The 22,266-nt window shown below is 42.8% G+C and overlaps 1 protein-coding gene across 1 annotated transcript in view; it reads left to right on the top strand.

The window, feature by feature from the left end:
- The first annotated feature begins 9,070 nt into the window (after positions 1 to 9,070).
- Positions 9,071 to 22,266, top strand: part of nalf1a (NALCN channel auxiliary factor 1a) — an 85,407-nt gene continuing 72,211 nt past the window's right edge. Inside the window, exon 1 of the mRNA XM_014151342.2 lies at positions 9,071 to 10,364. Within this exon, the coding sequence (XP_014006817.1) occupies positions 9,660 to 10,364 (705 nt within the window). The 5' untranslated portion in view covers positions 9,071 to 9,659. The remainder of the gene's footprint in view (positions 10,365 to 22,266) is intronic.

The raw sequence follows: 22,266 nt of genomic DNA on the forward strand, positions 1-22,266 counted from the left end.
CTAAATTCTATCATCATATCGAATGTGCGACAAGAGCTGATAGCTTTCTGGATCATTGCTACTCGAACCTCCGTGATACATACAAGTCCTCCCCCACCCTGCCTTCGGCAAATCTGACCATGACTCCATTTTGTTGCTCCCAGCCTATAGACAGAAACTAAAACAGGAAACGCCCGTGCTCAGGTCAATACAATGCTGGTCTGACCAATCGGATTCCACGCTTCAAGATTGCTTCGATGATGTGGTCTGGGATATGTTCCGGATAGCCTCAGACAATAACATTGATGTATACGCTGACTCGGTGAGCGAGTTTATTAGCAAGTGCATCGGAGATATCGTTCCCTCTGTGACCATTAAAACCTTCTTTAACCAGAAACAGTGGATTGATGGCAGCATTGGTGTGAAAGTGCGAACCACCGCTTTTAATCATGGCAAGGCGACCGAAAACACGACCGAATAAAAATAGTACAGCTATTCCCTCAGCAAGGCAATCAAACAAGCAAAGCATCAGTATAGAGACAAAGTAGAGTCGCAATTCAATGGCTCAAACACGAGACGCATGTGGCAGGGTCTACAGTCAATCACAGATTACAAAAAGAAAACCACCCCTGTCGCAGACACCGACGTCTTGTTCCCAGACAAAATAACAACTTCTTTGCTCGCTTTGAGGACAATACAGTGCCACTGACACGGTCTGCTACCAAAGACTGTGGGCTCTCCTTCTACGTTGCCACGTGAGTAAAACATTTAAACGTGTTAACCCTGGCAAGGCTGCCGGCCCAGACGGCATTCCTAGCCGCGTCCTCAGAGCATGCGCAGACCAGCTGGCTGGTGTGTTTACGGACATATTCAACCAATCCCTATCCCAGTCTGCTGTCCCCACATGCTTCAAGATGGCCTCCATTGTTCCTGTTCCCAAGAAAGCTATGGTAACTGAACTAAATGACTATCGCCCCATTGCACTCACTTCTGTCATCATGAAGTGCTTTGAGTGACTAGTCAAGGACCATATCACCTCCACCCTACCTGATACCCTATCCATTTTGCTTAACAGCCCAATAGGTGCACTGACGAAGCAATCGCCATCACACTGCACACTGCCCTATCCCATCTGGACAAGAGGAATACCTATGTAAGAATGCTGTTCATTGACTACAGCTCAGCATTTAACAGCATAATACCCTCCAAACTCGTCATTAAGCTCGAGTTCCTGGGTCTCGACCCCACCCTGTGCAATTGGGTCCAGGACTTTGACGGGACGCCCCCTGGTGGTGAAGGTAGGAAACATCTCCACCCCACTGATCCTCAACGCTGGGGCCCCACAAGGGTGCGTTCTCAGCCCTCTCCTGTACTCCCTGTTCACCCATGACTGCATGGCCATGCACACCTCCAACTCAATCATCAAGTTTGCAGATCACACTACAGTGGTAGGCTTGATTACCAACAACGATGAGACAGCCTACAGTGAGGAGGTGAGGGCCCTCGGAGTGTGGTGTCAGGAAAATAAGCTCTCACTCAATGTCAACAAAACAAAGGAGATGATCGTGGACTTCAGAAACAGCAGAGGCAGCACCCCCCTATCCACATTAAAGGGACAGCACTGGAGAAGGTGGACAGTTTTAAGTTCCTCTGCGTACACATCACAGACACACTGAAATGGTCCACCCACAGTGTGGTGAAGAAATTTGGCTTGTCACCTAAAACCCTGACTAACTTTTACAAATGCACAATCGAGAGCATCCTGTCGGGCTGTATCACCGCCTGGTACGGCAATTGCACCGCCCACAACCGCAAGACTCTGCAGAGGGTAGTGCGGTCTGCACAACACATCACCGAGGGCAAGCTACCTGCCCTCCAGGTCACCTACAGCACCCGATGTCACAGGAAGGCCAAAAAGATCATCAAGGACAACAACCACCCGAGCCGCTGCCTGTTCACCCCAGTATCATCCACAAGGCAAGGTCAGTACAGGTGCATCAAAGCTGGGACCGAGAGACTGAAGAACAGCTTTTATCTCAAGGCCATCAGACTCTTAAACAGCCATCACTAACAGAGAGGCTGCTGCCAACATACAGACTCAAATCTCTGGCCACTTAAATAAACAGACTTAATAAAGGTATCACTAGTCACTTTAAATAACGGCACTTTAATCATGTTTACATAGAGGGATCACTAGTCACTTTAAATAACACCACATTACTCATCTCATGTACATACTGTATTCTACACAATCTACTGCCTATGCCATCACTCATCCATATATTTATATGTACACATTCTTATTCATCCCTTTACATTTGTGTGTATAAGGTAGTTGTTGTGAATTTGTTAGATTACTTGTTAGATTTTACTGCACAGTCGGAACTAGAAGAACAAGCATTTCGCTACTCTCGCATTAACATCTGCTAACCACGTGTATGTGACCAATAAAATTTGGGACATTCCCATCAAAGTGTGTTGATTTCACTTCCTGTCAAAACACAACTAGGAAAACTGGTTTGCGATATAAATTAATAGCTCAGCTTTGCTTCTGATTGCAAAATCATTTTTTCTACTGCCAAGTCAAAAGCGCACCTGCCCATTTAATACACAAGCAGTCCACATGCACTGTAAACAAAGGTGGCTGCCAGATCTCACAATGCTTGGGTAGGTGTCAAGTCAATTGTATTTGTCACATGCGCAGAATACAACAGTGAAATGTTAACTTACAAGCCCTTAATGAACAATGCAGATTAAAGAAAAATAAGTGTTAAGTGACAAAATAGATGAGAAAAACATTTAAATAAAAATAACAAATAGTTTGTATTTGTATATATTATGGATCCCCATTAGCTGATGCCAAAGCAGCAGCTACTCTTCTTGGGGTCCAGTAAAATTAAGACAGTCTACACAATTTTAAAAACATTACAATACATTCACAGATTTCACAACACACTGTGTGCCCTCATGCCCCTACTCCACCACATATCTACAGTACTAAATTCAGGTGTATGTATGTATTTATGTTATTTCCCCTTTATTTAACCAGGTAGGCAAGTTGAGAACAAGTTCTCATTTACAACTGCGACCTGGCCAAGATAAAGCAAAGCAGTTCGACACATATAACAACACAGAGTTACACATGGAGTAAAACAAACATACAGTCAATAATACAGTAGAAAAATAAGTCTATATACAATGTGAGTAAATGAGGTGAGATAAGGGAGGTAAAGGCAATAAATAGGCCATGGTGGCGAAGTAAACACAATATAGCAATTAAAACACTGGAATGGTAGATTTGACAGTAGATGAGTGTGCAAAGTAGAAATACTGGGGTGCAAAGGAGCAAAATAAATAAATAAATAAATACAGTAGGGGAAGAGGTAGTTGTTTGGGCTATTTATAGATGGGCTATGTACAGGTGCAGTGATCTGTGAGCTGCTCTGACAGCTGGTGCTTAAAGCTAGTGAGGGAGATAAGTGTTTCCAGTTTCAGAGATTTTTGTAGTTCGTTCCAGTCAATGGCAGCAGAGAACTGGAAGGAGAGGCGGCCAAAGGAGGAATTGGCTTTGGGGGTGACAAGTGAGATATACCTGCTGGAACGTGTGCTACGGATGGGTGCAGCTATGGTGACCAGCGAGCAGAGATAAGGCGGGACTTTACCTAGCAGGGTCTTGTAGATGACCTGGAGCCAGTGGGTTTATTGGCGACGAGTATGAAGCGAGGGCCAGCCAACGAGAGCGTACAGGTCGCAGTGGTGGGTTGTATATGGGCTTTGGTGACAAAACGGATGGCACTGTGATAGACTGCATCCAATTTCTTGAGTAGGGTATATATGCATAGTGCGTATGCTAACGTGTGTGTGTGTGTGTGTGTGTGTGTGTGTGTGTGTGTGTGTGTGTGTGTGTGTGTGTGTGTGTGTGCCAATGTTTGTGTTGCTTCACAGTCCCCGCTGTTCCAAAAGGTGTTTTTTTAATTTGTTTTTTTAAATCTAATTTTACTGCTTGCGTCAATTACTTGATGTGGAATAGAGTTCCATGTAGTCATGGCTCTATGTAGTACTGTGTGCCTCCCATAGTCTGTTCTGGACTTGGGGTATGTGAAGAGACCTCTTGTGGCATGTCTTGTGGGGTATGCATGGGTGTCCGAGCTGTGTGCCAGTAGTTTAGACAGACAGCTCGGTGCATTCAACATGTCAATACCTCTCATAAATAAAAGTAGTGATGAAGTCAATCTCTCCTCCACTTTCAGCCAGGAGAGATTGACATGCATATTATTAATATTAGCTCTCTGTGTACATCAGAGGCAAGCTGTGCTGCCCTGTTCTGAGCCAACTGCAATTTTCCTAAGTCCTTTTTTTTGTGGCACATGACCACACGACTGAACAGTAGTCAAGGTGCGATAAAACTAGGGCCTGTAGGACCTGCCTTGTTGATAGTGTTGTTAAGGAGGCAGAGCATTGCTTTATTATAGACTGACTTCTCCCCATTTTAGCTACTACTGCATCAATATGTTTTGACCATGACAGTTTACAATCTATGGTTACTCCAAGCAGTTTAGTCATCTCAACTTGCTCAATTTCCACATTATTTATTACAAGATTTAGTTGAGGTTTAGGGTTTAGTGAGTGTATTGTTCCAAATACAATGCTTTTAGTTTTAGAAATATTTAGGGCTAACTTATTCCTTGCCACCCACTCTGAAACTAACTGCAGCTCTTTGTTGAGTGTTGCAGTCATTTCAGTCGCTGTTGTAGCTGACGTGTATAGTGTTGAGTCATCCGCATACAAAGACACTGACTTTACTCAAAGTCAGTGCCATATGGTTAGTATAAATTGAAAAAAGCGATGGGCCTAAGCAGCTACCCTGGGGAATTAGACAAGTAACTCTTTATCCATATTATAGCAGGGGGTGTAAAGCCATAAAACATCAGTTTTTCCAACAGCAGACTATGATCGATAATGTCAAGAGCTGCACTGAAGTCTAACAAGTTAAAGAGCAGCAGTAAAATAACAGTAGTGAGGCTATATACGGGGGTGCCAGTACAGAGTCAATGTGCAGGGGCACAGGTTTTTTGAGGTAATTGAGGTAATATGTACATGTAGGTAGAGTTAAAGTGACCATGCATAGATAATAACCAGAGAGTAGCAGCAGCGTAAAAGAGAGGGAGGGGAGGGGGGGGCAATGCAAATAGTCTGGGTAGACATTTAATAGCTGTTCAGGAGTCTTATGGCTTGGGGGTAGAAGCTGTTAAGTATCAGTTCTGAATCAAGTATAGGGTATACTGGGGGAAAATGTTTCCTAATGATCAAGCTTTTGGTGGCGTTCCCCCCAACTACATTGCATTGCATCAACCAATGATTGTGCTCCACTTTATTGACTGCACAGTTGAGCATTTGATTGCTATATCATATGATATGGTTAGCTGATATGTTAAAGTTCATTGGCGCCGGAGGAGATGGCTGCCGTTTTACAGGCTCTTAACCAATTGTGCTATTGTGTGTGTTTTTTTGCCTTATTTGTAACTTATTTTGTACATAATATTTCTGCCACCGTCTGCCACTTATGACCGAAAAAAGCTATCAGGACAGCAATTACTCAAACCGTACTGGACCGCATGGCCATGCACGCCTCCAACTCAATCATCAAGTTTGCAGACGACAATACAGTTATAGGCTTGACACACTATTCAACAGCCAGTGAAATAGCAGGGCGGCAAATTCCTAACAACAAAAATCTCATAATTCAAATTTCTCAAACATACAACTATTACATCCCATTTTAAAGATACACTTCTCGTTAATCCAACCACATTGTCCGATTTCAAAAAGCCTTTACGGTGAAAGCATAACATTAGATTGTTTAGGACAGCGCCGAGACAAGAAAAACCACACAGCCATTTTCCAAGCATGGAGAGGCGTCACAAAAAACAGAAATACAGCTAAAATGAATCACTAACCTTTGATGATCTTCATCAGATGGCACTCATAGGACTTCATGTTACACAATACATGTATGTTTTGCTCGATAAAGTTCATATTTATATCCAAAAACCCCATTTTACATTAGTGTGTAATGTTCAGAAATGTTTTGCCTTCCAAAACTTCCGGTGAATGAGCACATCAATTTACAGAAATACTCATCATAAACGTTGATAAAATATTAAACTGTTATTCAAAGAATTTTAGATACACTTCTCCTTAATGCAACTGCTGTGTCAGATTTCCAAAAACTTTACAGCGAAAGCACACTTTGCAATAATCTGAGTACAGCGCTCAGACAACAACAACAAGCAATACAGATACCCGCCATTTTGGAGTCAACTAAAATCAGAAATAGCATTATAAATATTCACTTACCTTTGATGATCTTCATCAGAATGCACTCCCAGGAATCCCAGTTCCACAATAAATGTTTGTTTTGTTCGATAAAGTCCATAATTTATGTCCAAATACCTCCTTTTTGTTCACGTGTTTAGTCCACTACTCCAAATGGAGGAAGCGCACGCAAAATGTCACTACGAAAAGTTTAAAAAAAGTTATATTTACGTTCATAGAAACATGTCAAACGATGTATAGCATCAATCTTTAGGATGTTTTTATCATAAATCTTCAGTAATATTCCAACCGGACAATTCCAATGTGTTCAGAAATGAAAAGGAACACAGCTCACATGCCACTGAGCTCATGTCATTCTCTCAGTCATCTGACTCCAGGACCTCTTATTCTCACCCCATTCGCAGTAGAAGCATGAAACAACGTTCAAAGACTGTTGACATCTAGTGGAAGCCTTAGGAAGTGCAAAATCACCCCACAGACACTGTATACTGGATAGGCAATCACTTGAAAAACTACAAACCTCAGATTTCCACACTTCCTGGTTGGATTCTTCTCAGGTTTTTGCCTGTCATATGAGTTCTGTTATACTCACAGACATCATTCAAACAGTTTTAGAAACCTCAGAGTGTTTTCTATCCAAATCTACAAAATCTTCTGGGCCCGAGTAGCAGGCAGTTTAATTTGGGCACGTTATTCATCTGAATTTCCGAATACTGCCCCCTGTCACCAAAAAGTTAAGAATTTAGGATGTTTTTAATGAGATTAAAAAAAGACAAGGTAGCAAAAATTATCGGACAACAGTCCATGATATCTCAAAAAGACACCACACAACAAACTACCAATAGCAGGTGTTTCTCATAAGCAATGAAATAGTAGCCTGCCTGTCTATTCCATAGCGTGTGTGTGTGTGTGTATGTGCATGCTATAATATCAATAATTGTTTCCTAGAATGCATCTATGTTTGCATAACCAATTCTGTGTAAATCCCGGAAATCTTCAATCCGTCCGTCCTGTTTACCCGCCATGTCAAGTGTGTTTGCGTGTGGTAATTGGATTTGTGTATATGCAGTATGTGTATATACATTAGTGTTTGATTGTGTTTCTATGGTGTATTTGGGTTTCTGCGTGTTTATATTACTTTCTGCTGCATGTTTGTCTTTGTATGTGAGCAGTGTGTTTGTATGTGTGTGAGAGAGAGAGAGATATAAAAAAGGAAATTCAATAAGACAGACAGACAGAAACATATTTTTTTGCACTTTTGCCTGTACAGAAAACTTCTGATCAGCTTATTTGTCTGCATCCTCTACACTGCAGTCTACTGTTTAAAGCACAGCTCTCAGACCAGCTAGCTCTCAGACAACTGGGCCCATATTCTTAAAGCATCTCATAGTAGGAGTGCTGATACAGCTTCAGTTTTAACTTTTGATCATAATGAATAAAATCACATGGACAAGGGGGACCTGATCCTAGATCAGCACTCCCACTCTGAGATGCTTTGTAAATATGACCCCTGACCTCAGTTCAGTTTCTCATCTGTGGTAAATTGCCTATAGATTGCAGTCATCAATGACAAGGACACAAAGTGATGCGGAAGACTTCCAAATGCATGATGGGTTGTTTCTTTCCACCGATCTTCTCTCATGCTTTACTTTGTGTCAACTGGGTATTTACTAAAAAAAATTAAAAAAATAAGCATCTGTGAAGGAGTAGTAAATACATTTGTGTGGAGAATAGAGAAGGAACTAAGAAGTATTTTACAGGAGAGAAGAGAGCGAGTACAGTTCACCACCTGTCTGTGCATTGGTGGACAGCGCCTGGTGCTGAAATTAGTTCAAGGAGATTTGTTTCCAGGAATCTTTACCAAAGCTCATCTAGCTATTCATCTAGCGTTTCATGCAACCTATACCACTCTGGAGTGTCAGTTATTTAACTGTGTAAATGAGAAAGAAAAACATTTTGTTTTGTTTTTTAAATGGTGTATTTCAAATGTAGCTTTGGTTTTATTGTAGTGTTTAGGCTATACTAGTGATGTCTTTGAAGGACTGCTGAAAGATAAGCCTGCGGGATAAAAGAGAAACAAACCAACACAAAAACAAACATTATGTCACTCTGAAAAAACAGGTCCACAGCCAAACACACCACACAATACATGATCAGTTGCCTTGGATACAATCCTGAACCCATATCACCCTGAATGATAGAACACAATCAATCTTTGTGCTAGAACATGACAACAACCTGGATGTTTTATGCCATGATTAAATGTTATGCTGTTATAATGATTTTATAATGAGGTGCACCTGATGAACATGACAAAGCAAATGAAAGGAGTCTGTGTGTTTTTCTTCCTTTTGACCTTGATGGAAGTATTTACATGGCCATAATTCAGTAATAATTCAAAAATAATGCATGCATGCTTTACATACAGATCACACATCAACCCCTATGGGTCACATCAACTAAGCCTTTACACCAGGTGCAAAGTTTGAATCGTTAATTTTATTTTTTGCATTCAACTCCACTAGTGGGGGAAGCTTACAGAAATGAAACCATTCCCGGTTTCAGGATCATGGACAGCTATCACTCGAACGCTATGGCTGCGTTTTGTGACTGAGGTTAAATATCTCATATTCTATTTTGCCATCCATTAGGCTACTTGTTGAGCTGACTCTCCTGTCTCTCGAGTCCTCACTATTTTCTAGACTCTGTTTTAGCTTTCAGAGTAGCTGGATTGCTACTGATGCGGCACCTTCTGAAAACAGACCCTTCGGGTGCGTCAGAATGGAACGGTCGCAACTCTAAAGATGTCGCGCACGACACAGCACCTCCAGAAAGTGTTCCAAGAAGAACATGATTGCGACAACTAACCCAGGACCAAGATGACAGTGGACATCAAAAGACAACATCTCAGGCACTTTGCCGCCTAGCAGACACGTAAGCGAAAATCACTGTGCTGACATAGAACCCAGCCCTCATCCGAGAGCCACCACCGGCGGATTCAAGGCGAACGTAAATGCAGGTTGCCGTAAAACGGGTCTACACAAAGGACCAGTGCTGAGCGCAGGCTAGAGCAGAGGAGGGGGAAGCGAGACATGTTGCTACAGAAAACTAGCATCTTCATCGGAGAGCCATGGAGAACGCGGCCCCATCAAATCACGGCTTAATCTCCTCCAACACATTTATTGAATGTGAATTACAGATCATCGCGGAGGTAAACCAGCAGCACCACCTACGATATAACATTTAAGAGGTGAAAAACGCAAATTAGACCCCAAGTCAATGCATGTTGTGGCAGAGAAACCCCCACGGTGGAGTCGGCCGGTGAAGAAGCGCGTTACCAAAATATGACCAGGGGTGCTTGGACGTGTCTGCAGCAAGAAGACGGCTTCAAAATCTGGCTACAACCCCGCGAGAACGAAAAGCCATTCACCGACTCAGAGAGGGCCCAGAGATGGCGACTGTCCTTGGCTTCACTCTTGTTTGTAACCATTCTGCTCTCTGATCACTTATGGTTCTGCGCCGAGGCGAAATTGACAAGGACCCGTGATAAGTTTGCATTGACGGACATGGGAGTTTACCCATCTGCAAACCCAATCCCATCATCCAACCTCCATTTAGCACACAGCAGCCTCCGAGAAAACGAATATGCTATTTTTGTAGGGAATTCTACCAAACCTTTGTGGCGACTTGAAACTTGCCACCGCGATAGTTTATCTAAAAACTGCTTTACTTTTGATGACGCCGACCATTTGTGCAAGGACCTTTCGGAAAAAGAAGGGACCCGGACTGTAAATATAAGTGATTTGTACCTTTCCTTTTGTAATTCTTATTCTCTTTTGGATTTGTTTTACGGGTCTACGAGTCCGGACAATCTGAACTGCAGTCTTGACGTGATTATTGATGGCGATGTGGCGAGGTGCAGCCTGTGCGTCCAGGCGTACCAGCGCTACGACCAACACGCCCTGGAGAAATATGAGGAATTTGAGCTTATGACTCAGAAATATGAAACGGATGCATATTCAGTGAGAACATGCATGGATGAATGTAAGGTAGGCTGACGGGGATCGTCCCCCAATATGTTGGTTTTGCCTAAATAGATGCAGTTTGGTCCCATACAGTCGTCGATCGTCATGGTAACGGATGTCAGATTCAAGGAGATCCTCTGCTCTCTTACCAGAAGGCTCAAACAGGATGAGAAACATATGGCCTTGTAGTCTAAGGTCTTGCATGTGTGTCTTTGGTTGCTTTTTCCACAATTGAGGAGTTTTAAATCGGTTGTGGAATGGAGAAAGAGCCAGGCCTTGAGGTGTCATAACTTTCCTTCCACAGGCTTCACAATATCACTAGAAATAGGCTATTTCCAAGCAAATATCAGCCAGATTTACATGTTAATTCTTTCTGTAAAATGTTGAGTTAGATATTTTATTTTAGTGCTAGGCTAGTATATGGCAAAGACTACAATAGCTACTACTATTTTCCTATTCATGCATTATCCCGCACCGCACCACACGCAGGTGGTGGTCTTTTTTCAGTATTGTGCTGCGCATGCGGTGTAGCGGCCACTCGGTGCCAGGTGTTCCGCCATGGCCACTCCACTCCACATTGAGTACATTTCAATAACGTTAATAGGGCACCGGTGGCTTCCATGCCTAATCCGCCGAGAGGCCTTTTCCCCCGTCGCATTTGGCACTGCTCGTTATTCACCTGCTGTATGTAGCCTAGGGAAGTCTTTTATCAGTCGTAAACTCGACAATGGCGTTGACACAGAATTACGACAGCTGCTCTCTTTTTATCACATAGTCATATTTGAGGTATAAATTATGTGGCCTGGAGGAAGCTCCGACCCTGTAGTATTGTTTTACACTTCACCGACTGGTTGGTCAAGAGCCATTAAAATAGAGGCCTATGTTTCAGTGCACCCTTGCCATCTCTATTCGATAATTGTATGCAACATTCACGAGTAGCCTGCTTGGAAAACATCGTTTAAAGTGCATTCAGGGTTTTTGGTGTTAGATTTCCTGTACCTTTAGAGTTTCAGTATAGAATTGTTGTTTAGTTTTAATGTATTTTTTTTTTAATAGTCGACAGCCACCATGGACGTGTGAGAGCTGTCCATGGTGCTGAAATCCATCTATAGAAAGGCGACGCTCCAAGCGAATGGCAGCCAGGCGGTCAGTATTCATGAACCAGTCAGTGACAACAAACAAACAAATCATAATAAATCATCAATTAAATAAATGCATTTGCTTAAATATGACTATGAATATGTAGGCCCACATAGGCTACAGTAGCGCACCTCATCTTATTCATTCACGTGAAAGATCAACAAAACAGAGGGAGATTGATTCAAAATGTTTTATTCAACATTGTGGAAATCGTAAAGTAGGCCTATATTGTTGTTGGTTGACTGTTGAAGTTTAATGCTCCATATGCTGATGATGCACCAGTAGATTAGATAGACCTAGCCTACATGATATCCAAAGCCACACAGGGGGGTCACAGTGTGGGGTCGAGTTGCTTCTAGACACTGATCTTGGGTCAGTTTCGCCTTTTCCCCCACTAATGGTTAAGGCTAGAATTGGGGGTGGGGGAAATGGGGCACCACCTGAAGTGCTCTATGAAAACAGGTGTCTGTAAACCCGACATATGAGTCATGATAATTGTGTGTGTGTGTGTGTGTGTGTGTGTGTGTGTGTGTGTGTGTGTGTGTGGTGCTGAAAAGACAGCTCCCAGCCTCCCACCAATAGGCCAGGAATCACTGTGATGAGGATGCAGTAACAGCCACGCTATTTTATGACGATTTTGGCAGGATACTTTTGGCAGGATGCTTTCATCCTTGTGAAGCTTATTGTGGTTCGATAATGATGAGGTAACAAAACCAAAACATTGGCCTACATGCTCATATTTGTTTGATAATTATCAAGGGACATCTCCATCACTACGAAATGTTGGTTACGATTAGTTCTCTCTTATCAGTATTTTCAGTTAATTTGTAAAAATGTTTCTTTTGATGAATTTCATCCTCTTTTTCTCTCTCATGCTGTCTCAACCTCTCCTCCAGTACTACCTCCATCCCTGGTTTTGACAGGCAGATGATGGATGTTGAGGACATCACTCTAAACCCCAAAGCCTTTTTAACTCAAATACATCTAGTAAGTTGTACTCAAAGTCAAGGAAAAGTCATTATTACTTAATGTTAATATGGCACTGACTCAAAACTAAATGAGAAGTCACACCAACAATTTTTTTTAAAGATACAGTATGATAACAAACTAACTTTTTTCCCAGCATACTCTACTGCAGGTAGATTTATTGGAATTGTTTTTAATATCTGTGTTTATGCATGTATATTGAGTGATTGATTGATTCAATGTTATGCTACACAAAAATACTTTTTGTAAACTAATCCAATCATTGAATTTTTGCAACGATAAGTGAAATGGTTGTTAACCCTAGCAGTCATTATGAATGCAGATTGCGGGTGAATACAAATCTCAACTGTTGGATAGATTAATACAGACTAGATTCCAATAGGAATTACACATCACTTTGCAAGCCAGCATAATGTCATTTACAGTTAGTGTTTAAAAATGTTAGTACATTTCCCAGGTTTTCCAGAAATCCTGGTTGGAAGATTACAGGAAAAATGTTTGGGGAAAGTTTGCAACCCTACTTGTGAACTGAGTTTCAGGCCACTATACAAGACCTTCTCATATATGTAATGGTTCAATTATAATGATAATATTCACCTAGGAACTCACTTGGGGAAGGCCAAAGGACTGAAAATTGATAAATTCAACAACCATGTCTCAGTCACTAACAAATACAGTCATGGGTGGAAACTATACAAATGGATAAAAAAAAGGCAAGGCACACTGGGAAATTATTAAAATCAAATCAAACTTTGTCACATGCGCCGACTACAACAAGTGTAGACTTTACTGTGAAATGCTTACTTACAAGCCCTTCACCAACAGTGAAGTTCAAGAAGAGTTAAGAAAATATTTACCAAGTAGACTAAAATAAAAAGTAATAATAAAAAGTAACATAATATCGAGGCTATATACAAAGGACAGGGTACCGAGTCAGTGTGTTAGTTGAGGTAATTTGTACATGTAAGTGGGGTTTGAAGTGACTATGCATAGATAATAAACAGTGAGCAGCAGCAGTGCCCCCCACTGCTGCTACTCACTGTTTATTATATATGCATAGTCAATCTTATGGCTTGGGGGTAGAAGCTGTTGAGGAGTCTTTTGGTCCTAGACTTGATACTCTGGTACCGCTTGCCGTGTTTAGCAGAAAAAACATTTCTATAACTTGGGTAACTGGAGTCTCTGACAATTTTATGGGCTTTCCTATGACACCGCCTATTATATAGGTCCTGGATGGCAGGAGCTTGGCCCCAGTGATGTACTGGGCCGTTCGCACTACCCTCTGTAGCGCCTTATAGTCAGATGCCGAGCACTCACGTGCTGAGGGGCTGTGTACTTACCACCTGTGGGGCGGCCCGTCAGGAAGTCAAGGATCCAATTGCAGAGGGAGGTGTTTAGTCCCAGAGTCCTTATCTTAGTGATGAGCTTCGTGGGCACGATGGTGTTGAATGCTGAGCTGTAGTCAATGAACAGCATTCCCCCCGTTCGGTATTCCTTTTGTCCAGGTGCGAAAGGTCAGCGTGGAGTGCGATTGAGATTACATCATCTGTGGATCTGTTGGGGCGGTATGCGAATTGGAGTGGGTCTAGGGTGTCCGGGAGGATGCTGTTGATGTGAGCCATGACCTGCCTATCAAAGCACTTCATGGCTATTGACGTGACTGCCACAGGGTGGTAATCATTTAGGCAGGTTACCTTTGCTTCCTTGGACACAGGGACTATGGTGGCCTTATTGAAATGTGTAGGTATTACAGACTCGGTCAGGGAAAGGTTGAAAATGTCAGTGAAGTCACTTGACAGTTGGTCCGCACATGCTTTGAGTACACGTCCTGGTAATCCGTCTGGCCCAGCGGCTTTGTGAATGTTGACCTGTTAAAAGATTTTGTTCACATCGGCTACCGAGAGTGTTATCACACAATCATCCAGAACAGCTGGTGCTCTCATGCATGCTTCAGTCTTGCTTGCCTCGAAGCGAGCATAAAAGGCTGGTAGGCTCGCGTCACTGGGCAGCTCGCTTTTGAATTTCCCTTTGTAGTCCGTTAGTTTTCAAGCCCTGCCACATCCAACGAGCATCAGAGCCGGTGTAGTAGGATTCAATCTTTATCCTGTGTTGACGCTTTGCTTGTTTGATGGGTCATCTGAGGGCATAGCAGGATTTCTTATAAACGTCCGGATTAATCTCCCGCTCCTTGAAAGCGGCAGATCTAGCCTTTAGCTCGATGCGGATGTTGCCTGTAATCCATGGCTTCTGGTTGAGATATGTACGTACAGTCACTGTGGGGACAACGTCGTCGATGCACTTATTGATGAAGCCAATGACTGATGTGATGTACTCCTCAATGCCATTGGATGAAACCCGGAACATATTCCAATCTCTGCTAGCAAAATGGTCCTGTAGCGTATCATCCGCGTCATCTGACCACTTCCGTATTGAGCGAGTCACTGGTACTTCCTGCTTTAGTTTTTGCTTTTCTCTTGTTGCATGTGACATGCTGGTAAAAATTTGGTAAAACTGATGTAAGTTTGCCTGCATTAAAGTCCCCGGCCACTAGGGGTACCACTTCTGGGTGAGCATTTTCTTCTTTGCTTATGGCCTTATAGAGTTGGTTGAGAGCGGTCTTAGTGCCAGATTCATTCTGTGGTGGTAAATAGACGGTAGATAGTGTGGTCTATAGCTTATCATAAGCTACTCTACCTCAGGCGAGCAATACCTCAAGACATTGCGCACCAGCTGTTATTGACAAATAGACACACACCCCCACCCCTCGTCTTACCAGAGGTAGCGTCTCTGTTCTGCCGGTTCATGGAAAATCCCGCTAGCACTATATTGTCCGTATCGTCGTTCAGCCATGTCTTGGTGAAATATCAATGTTACAGTTTTTGATGTCCCGTTGGTGTGATAATCTTAATCGTAGGTCATCAATTTTATTTTCCAATGATTGCACGTTAGCAAGAAGAACGGATGGCAGTGGGAGTTTACTCGCCTACGGATCCTCAGAAGGCTTCCCGATCTGCGGCCCCTTGTCCTGAATCTTTTCTTCACACAAAAGGCGGGGATCTGGGCCGGTTCCAGTGAAAGCAGGATATCCTTCTCGTCGGACTCGTTTTAAAGGAAAAAAGTTTCTTCCAGTCCACGGTGAGTAATCGCTGTTTTGATGTCCAGAAGTTATTTTTGGTCATAACAGACGGTAGCAGCAACATTATGTACACAATAAGTAAAAAAAATTGTTACACAAAACGCGATAAAAAAATAAATAAAAAAAATAGCACAATTAGTTGGGAGAATGTGAAACGTCAGAAATGTTCTTCAGCACCATCTTGATTGGAGGCGTGGCTTAGTTGGGGCGGTAAATTAATAATGTACCTTAATAATATACCATTTGTATTACTGCTCACTTCAGCTATTTAAGTTACGTTTCTTAACTTATTTTTTTGGGAAATCGTTTTACTGAAAATGTTTGAGTAGCCAGAACAGGGTGTGTTTATCTCGCTCTCTCTTTCTCTCTCATTGATGAGACATGGACAGGGAGTCTTGTCCCAGTGGTGTGTATATGAACTCAGAGAGGTGATAGCACGGTCACCCACCCTTTATTAACTTTGGTATATATCTCACTGTCCAATTACGGTAAAGTATTACAGAGCTTCAGTATTGGAACAGTTATTCCAACCCCAACAATCATGCTTGCATTCCAAACGGCACCCTATTCCCTATATAGTGCACTGATTTTGATCAGAGCCCTCAAAATTAGTGCACTAAGTAGGGAATAGGGTGATTTTTGTGTTGTTTCTATCTTTAACTACATGCTTTTGCCAGAGTCACTATGTTAGACTGGTCCTATATCTGTTTGTGCTGGCTTGCCAATTCCTATTGTCAATGTTTGGTGTGACAATGAGAATAGGAGTTGACAAGATGGCGCAAATAGATCTGGTACCAGGCTAGAGTCGCTATGTGTCACAATATAGCGTGCCTGATGTAATGCGTTCTGTTGACCAATTGACTGCTGTCACAAGGGGCAGGTTCACAGAGAGGTCACTCTTCAGAGAGTTGTATGGAAACATCTGGACATAGATACTTGTGGCTCAGTTGGTAGAGCATGGCGCTTGTGTGTGTGTCTGTGTGTGTATGTGTGTGTTTAAGTAGTAGTTGGTGGCACTTTCAATTGGTGGACGGGCTCCTAGTAATGGCTGGAACAGAATTAATGGAATGGTATCAGCCATTACTATGAGTCATCCTTCCCTCAACGTGCGTGATCCCTCTGGATTCCCCCCCTTGTCAGACGACCAGGTCATGTAGAATCAGGGTTGGGTAGGTTACTTTCTAAATGTAATCCGTTACAGTTACTAGTTACCTGTCCAAAATTGTAATCAGTAATGTCACTTTTGCGGGATAAATCAGTGTTAAAGTTTACATAGCTGGCCATATATGAATGTTACATTTTACTTTATGGGTTGGCGATGTAGGCTTCGTCTAACCCATCGCTTTCTACTTGCGAAAGTATTCACCCCCTTGGCATTGTGCCTATTTTGTTGCCTTACTTCCTGGAATGAAAATAGATTTTTGGGGGGTTTGTATCATTTTATTTACACAACATGTCTACCACTTTGAAGATGCAAAATATTTTTTTGTTGTGAAACAAACAAGAAATAAGACAAAAAAACTGAAAACTTGAGCGTGCATAACTATTTACCCCCCAAAGTCAATACTTTCTCTTGGGGTATGTCTCTTTAAGCTTGGCACATCTAGCCATTTTTGCCCATTCTTCAAGGCAAAACTACTTCAGCTCCTTCAAGTTGGATGGGTTCTGCTGGTGTACAGCAATCTTTAAGTCATACCACAGATTCTCAATTTGATTGAGGTCTGGGCTTTGACTAGGCCATTCCAAGACATTTAAATGTTTCACCTTAAACCACTCGAGTGTTGTTTTAGCAGTATGCTTAGGGTCATTGTCCTGCTGGAAGGTGAATCTCCGTCCCAGTCTCAAATCTCTGGAAGACAAACAGGTTTCCCTCAACAATTTCCCTGTATTTAGCGCCATCCATCATTCCTTTAATTCTGACCGTCCCTGGCAATGAAAAACATTCCCACAGCATGATGCTTCCACCACCATGCTTCACTGTGGGGATGGTGTTCTCGGGGTGATGAGAGGTGTTGTGTTTGCGCCAGACATAGCATTTTCCTTGATGGCCAAAAAGCTACATTTTAGTCACATCTAACCAGAGTACCTTCTTCCATATGTTTGGGGAGTCTCCCACATGCCTTTTGGCAAACACCAAACATGTTTGCTTATTATTTTCTGGCCACTCTTCCATGAAGCCCATCTCTGTGGATTGTACGGCTTAAAGTGGTCCTATGGACAGATACTCCAATCTCTGCTGTGGCGCTTTGCAGCTCTTTCAGGGTTATCTTTGGTCTCTTTGTTGCCTCTCTGATTATTGCCCTCCTTTTTTCATTTTTTTCACCTTTATTTAGCCAGGTAGGAAAGTTGAGAACAAGTTCTCATTTACAACTGTGACCTGGCCAAGAATAAAGCAAAGCAGTTTGACACATACAACAACACTGAGTTACACATGGAATAAACAAAACATACAGTCAATAATACAGTTGAAGGAAATCTATATACAGTGTGTGCAAATGAGGTAAGAAAAAGGAGGTTAAGCAATAAATAGGCCATGGTGGCGAAGTAATTACAATATACCAATTATACACTAGAGTGATTGATGTGCAGAAGATGAATGTGCAAGTAGAGACACAGGGGTGCAAAGGAGCAAGATAAATAAATACAGCATGGGGATGAGGTAGTTGGATGGGCTATTTACAGATGGGCTATGTACAGGTGCAGTGATCTGTGACCTGCTCAGACAGCTGGTGCTTAAAGCTAGTGAGGGAGGTAAGAGTCTCCAGCTTCAGTGATTTTTGCAATTCTTTCCAGTCATTGGCAGCAGAGAACTGGAAGGAAAGGCGGCCAAAGGAGGAATTGGCTTTTGGGGTGACTAGAGAGATATACCTGCTGGACCGCGTGCTATGGGTGGGTGCTGCTATGGTGACCAGTGAGCTGAGATAAGGCGGGGCCTTATCTATCAAAGACTTGTAGATGACCTGAAGCCAGTGGGTTTGGCGACGAGTGTGAAGTGAGGGCCAGCCAATGAGAGCGTACAGGTTGTAGTGGTGGGAAGTATATGGGGCTTTGGTGACAAGACGGATGGCACTGTGATAGATTGCATCCAATTTGTTGAGTAGAGTGTTGGGGGCTATTTTGTAAATGACATCACTGAAGTTGAGGATTGGTAGGATGGTCAGTTTTACGAGGGTATGTTTGACAGCATGAGTGAAGGATGCTTTGTTGCGAAATAGGAAGCCTAGATTTAGAGTCTAGATTTAATTTTGGATTGGAGATGCTTAATGTGAGTCTGGAAGGAGAGTTTACAGTCTAATCAGACACCTAGGTATTTGTAGTTGTCCACATATTCTAAGTCAGAACCATCCATCCAGAGTAGTGATGCTGGGCAGGCGGGCAGGTGTGGGCAGCGATCGGTTGAAGAGCATACATTTAGTTTACTTTCATTTAAGAGCAGTTGGAGGCCACGGAAGGAGAGTTGAATGGCATTGAAGCTCGTCTGGAGGTTAGTTAACACAGTGTCCAAAGAAGGGCCAGAAGTATACAGAATGGTGTCGTCTGCAATTGGGGGGTATCAGAGAATCACCAGCAGCAAGAGCGACATCATTGATGTATACAGAGAAGAGAGTCGGCCCGAGAATTGAAACCTGTGGCACCCCCATAGAGACTGCCAGAGGTCCGGACAACAGTTCCTCCGATTTGACACACTCAACTCTGTCAGAGAAGTAGTTGGTGAACCAGGCAAGGCAGTCATTTGAGAAACCATTCAAATCAAAATCAAATCAAATTTATTTTTATATAGCCCTTCGTACATCAGCTGATATTCTCAAAGTGCTGTACAGAAACCCAGCCTAAAACCCCAAACAGCAAGCAAAGCATGTGAAAGAAGCACGGTGGCTAGGAAAAACTCCCTAGGAAAAACTCCCTAGAAAGGCCAAAAACCTAGGAAGAAACCTAGAGAGGAACCAGGCTATGAGGGGTGGCCAGTCCTCTTCTGGCTGTGCAGGGTGGATATTAAAACAGAACATGGTCAAAATGTTAAAATGTTAAAATGTTCATAAATGACCAGCATGGTCAAATAATAATAATCATAGTAGTTGTCGAGGGTGCAACAAGCACGTCCGGTGAACAGGTCAGGGTTCCATAGCCGCAGGCAGAACAGTTGAAACTGGAGCAGCAGCACGGCCAGGTGGACTGGGGACAGCAAGGAGTCATCATACCAGGTAGTCCTGAGGCATGGTCCTAGGGCTCAGGTCCTCCGAGAGAAAGACAGAAAGAGAGAAAGAGAGAATTAGAGAGAGCATATTTAAATACACACAGGACACCGGATAAGACAAGAGAAATACTCCAGATGTAACAGACTGACCCTAGCCCCCCGACACATAAACTACTGCAGCATAAATACTGGAGGCTGCATAAATACAGCATAAATACTCAACCATTGCTGTTGAGTCTGCCGATAAGAATGTGGTGATTGACAGATTTGAATGCCTTGGCCAGGTCGATGAATACGGCTGCACGGTAATGTCTCTTATCGATGGCAGTTATGATATCGTTTAGGACCTTGAGCGTGGCTGAAGTGCACCCATGACCAACCCAAGACCAGATTGCATAGCGGAGAAGGTACGGTGGGATTCGAAATGGTCGGTAATCTGTTTTTTAACTTGGATTTCGAAGACCTTAGAAAGGCATGGTAGGATAGATATAGGTCTGTAGCAGTTTGGGTCTACCCCCTTTGAAGAGGGGGATGACCGCGGCAGCTTTCCAATCTTTGGGAATCTCAGACGATACGAAAGAGGTTGAACAGGCTAGTAAGAGGGGTTGCAAAAATTTTGGCAGATCATTTTAGAAAGAGAGGGTCCAGATTGTCTAGCCCGGCTGATTTGTAGGGGTCCATATTTTGCAGCTCTTTCAGAACTTCAGCTATCTAGATTTGGGTGAAGGAGAAATGGTGGGGGCTTGGGCAGGTTGCTGTGGAGGGTGCCGGGCAGTTGACCGGGGTAGGGGGAGCCAGGTGGAAAGCATGGCCAGCCGTAGAAAAATGCTTATTGAAGTTCTCAATTATCGCAGATTTACTGGTGGTGACAGTGTTTCCTAGCCTCAGTGCAGTGGGCAGCTGGGAGGAGGTGCTCTTATTCTCCATGGACTTTACAGTGTCCCAGAACTTTTTTGAGTTTGTACTACAGGATGCAAATTGCAAATCCTTGTCTGGTCCGTGAGTTTTGGTAAGCAGCCCTCTCTTTGCAGGTTTGTTGGGATGCCATATTCTTTCCATTGTTTAATAATGGATTTAATGGTGCTCCATGGGATGTTCAAAGTTGCAGCTATTTTTTTATAACTCAACCCTGACCTGTAATTCTCCACAACTTTGTCCCTGACCTGTTTGGAAAGCTCATTGGTCTTCATAGTGCCCCTTGCTTTGACAAGGTTGGCTCAAGGAAGCAGGAGAGGCAGAGTCAAGCGCAGGAGACAGAAAATCCGTGAACACACTTTTAATGAGCATCCACAATGTCCGAACACGGTAGGGCAGGGCGCATACAAACAAATGCTCCAAAACCCAAGCTTAAACACTAAGCAGGGACGCAGCCCACAATAACCTCTGCGGCAAACAAAAACACAGGCAGAGGGAAAACATTCGTTCCTCAAACGACATAAGTCCTGACATAGAACAATCACGCACAAAACACAAACCTACCTAGCTAGACTAACCCCCACCAACTAACAACTAAAACAAAACAGGTGCGTGCCTAACCTAGACCTAACCAACAGAAAGTGAAACAGAATCGATGGCAGCTAGTAGGCCGGCGACGACGACCGCCGAGGGGCGCCACCATCCGTCGGTGTCGTGACATGCTTAGTGGTGTTGCAGACTCTGGGGCCTTTCAGAACAGGTGTATTTATACTGAGATCATGTGACAGATCATATGACACTTAAATAAAGTCCACCTGTGTGCAATGTAACTAATTATGTGTCTTCTGAAGGTAATTGGTTGCACCAGATCTTACTTAGGGGCTTCATGGCAAAGGGGTGAATACATATGCACGCACCACTTTTCCATAAAAATAAAAAAAATTAAACAAGTCATTTTTTCATTTCACCAATTTGGTCTATTTTGTGTATGTCCATAACATGAAATCCAAATAAAAATGTATGTAAATTACAGGTTGTAATGCAACAAAATAGGAAAAACGCCAATCGGGGTGAATACATTTGCAAGGCACAGTATATGGCTCCTATTGCAGGCTGGTCACTAGAAACACACGTCAATTTCAAACATTTGAAAAGGGTCCTGAGGACTTCGTTATATGCCGTCCTCGGCGCTCACCATAAAAATATCCCTTCAATTATTATTTTTTATTATTTAGTTTTATACTTTCACCAAACCATAGCCCTAACCTTAACCATACGGAATTAATACCTAAACTTAACCCTTTGAGATGTTTCTGTTTTAACCCTGTAACCACGTGAATTTATGGGTCAAAAATCGACGTTCATCCAAATACGTCAAATCCCGAAGTGAAACTATGAGATCAAGTTGCCCACTGACTCTTATAGGCCCCGTTCACACTCAAGTTGTACAACGGATGTACAAAACGTTCAACAAAATAGTTACAACAAAGATCTTCTCTGTACCGGTTTCCTCCAGCATCTTCACAAGTTCCTTTGCTGTTGTTCTGGGATTG

The sequence above is a fragment of the Salmo salar genome, chromosome ssa17, assembly GCF_905237065.1.
Source record: "Salmo salar chromosome ssa17, Ssal_v3.1, whole genome shotgun sequence".
NCBI classification, from domain to species: domain Eukaryota; kingdom Metazoa; phylum Chordata; class Actinopteri; order Salmoniformes; family Salmonidae; genus Salmo; species Salmo salar.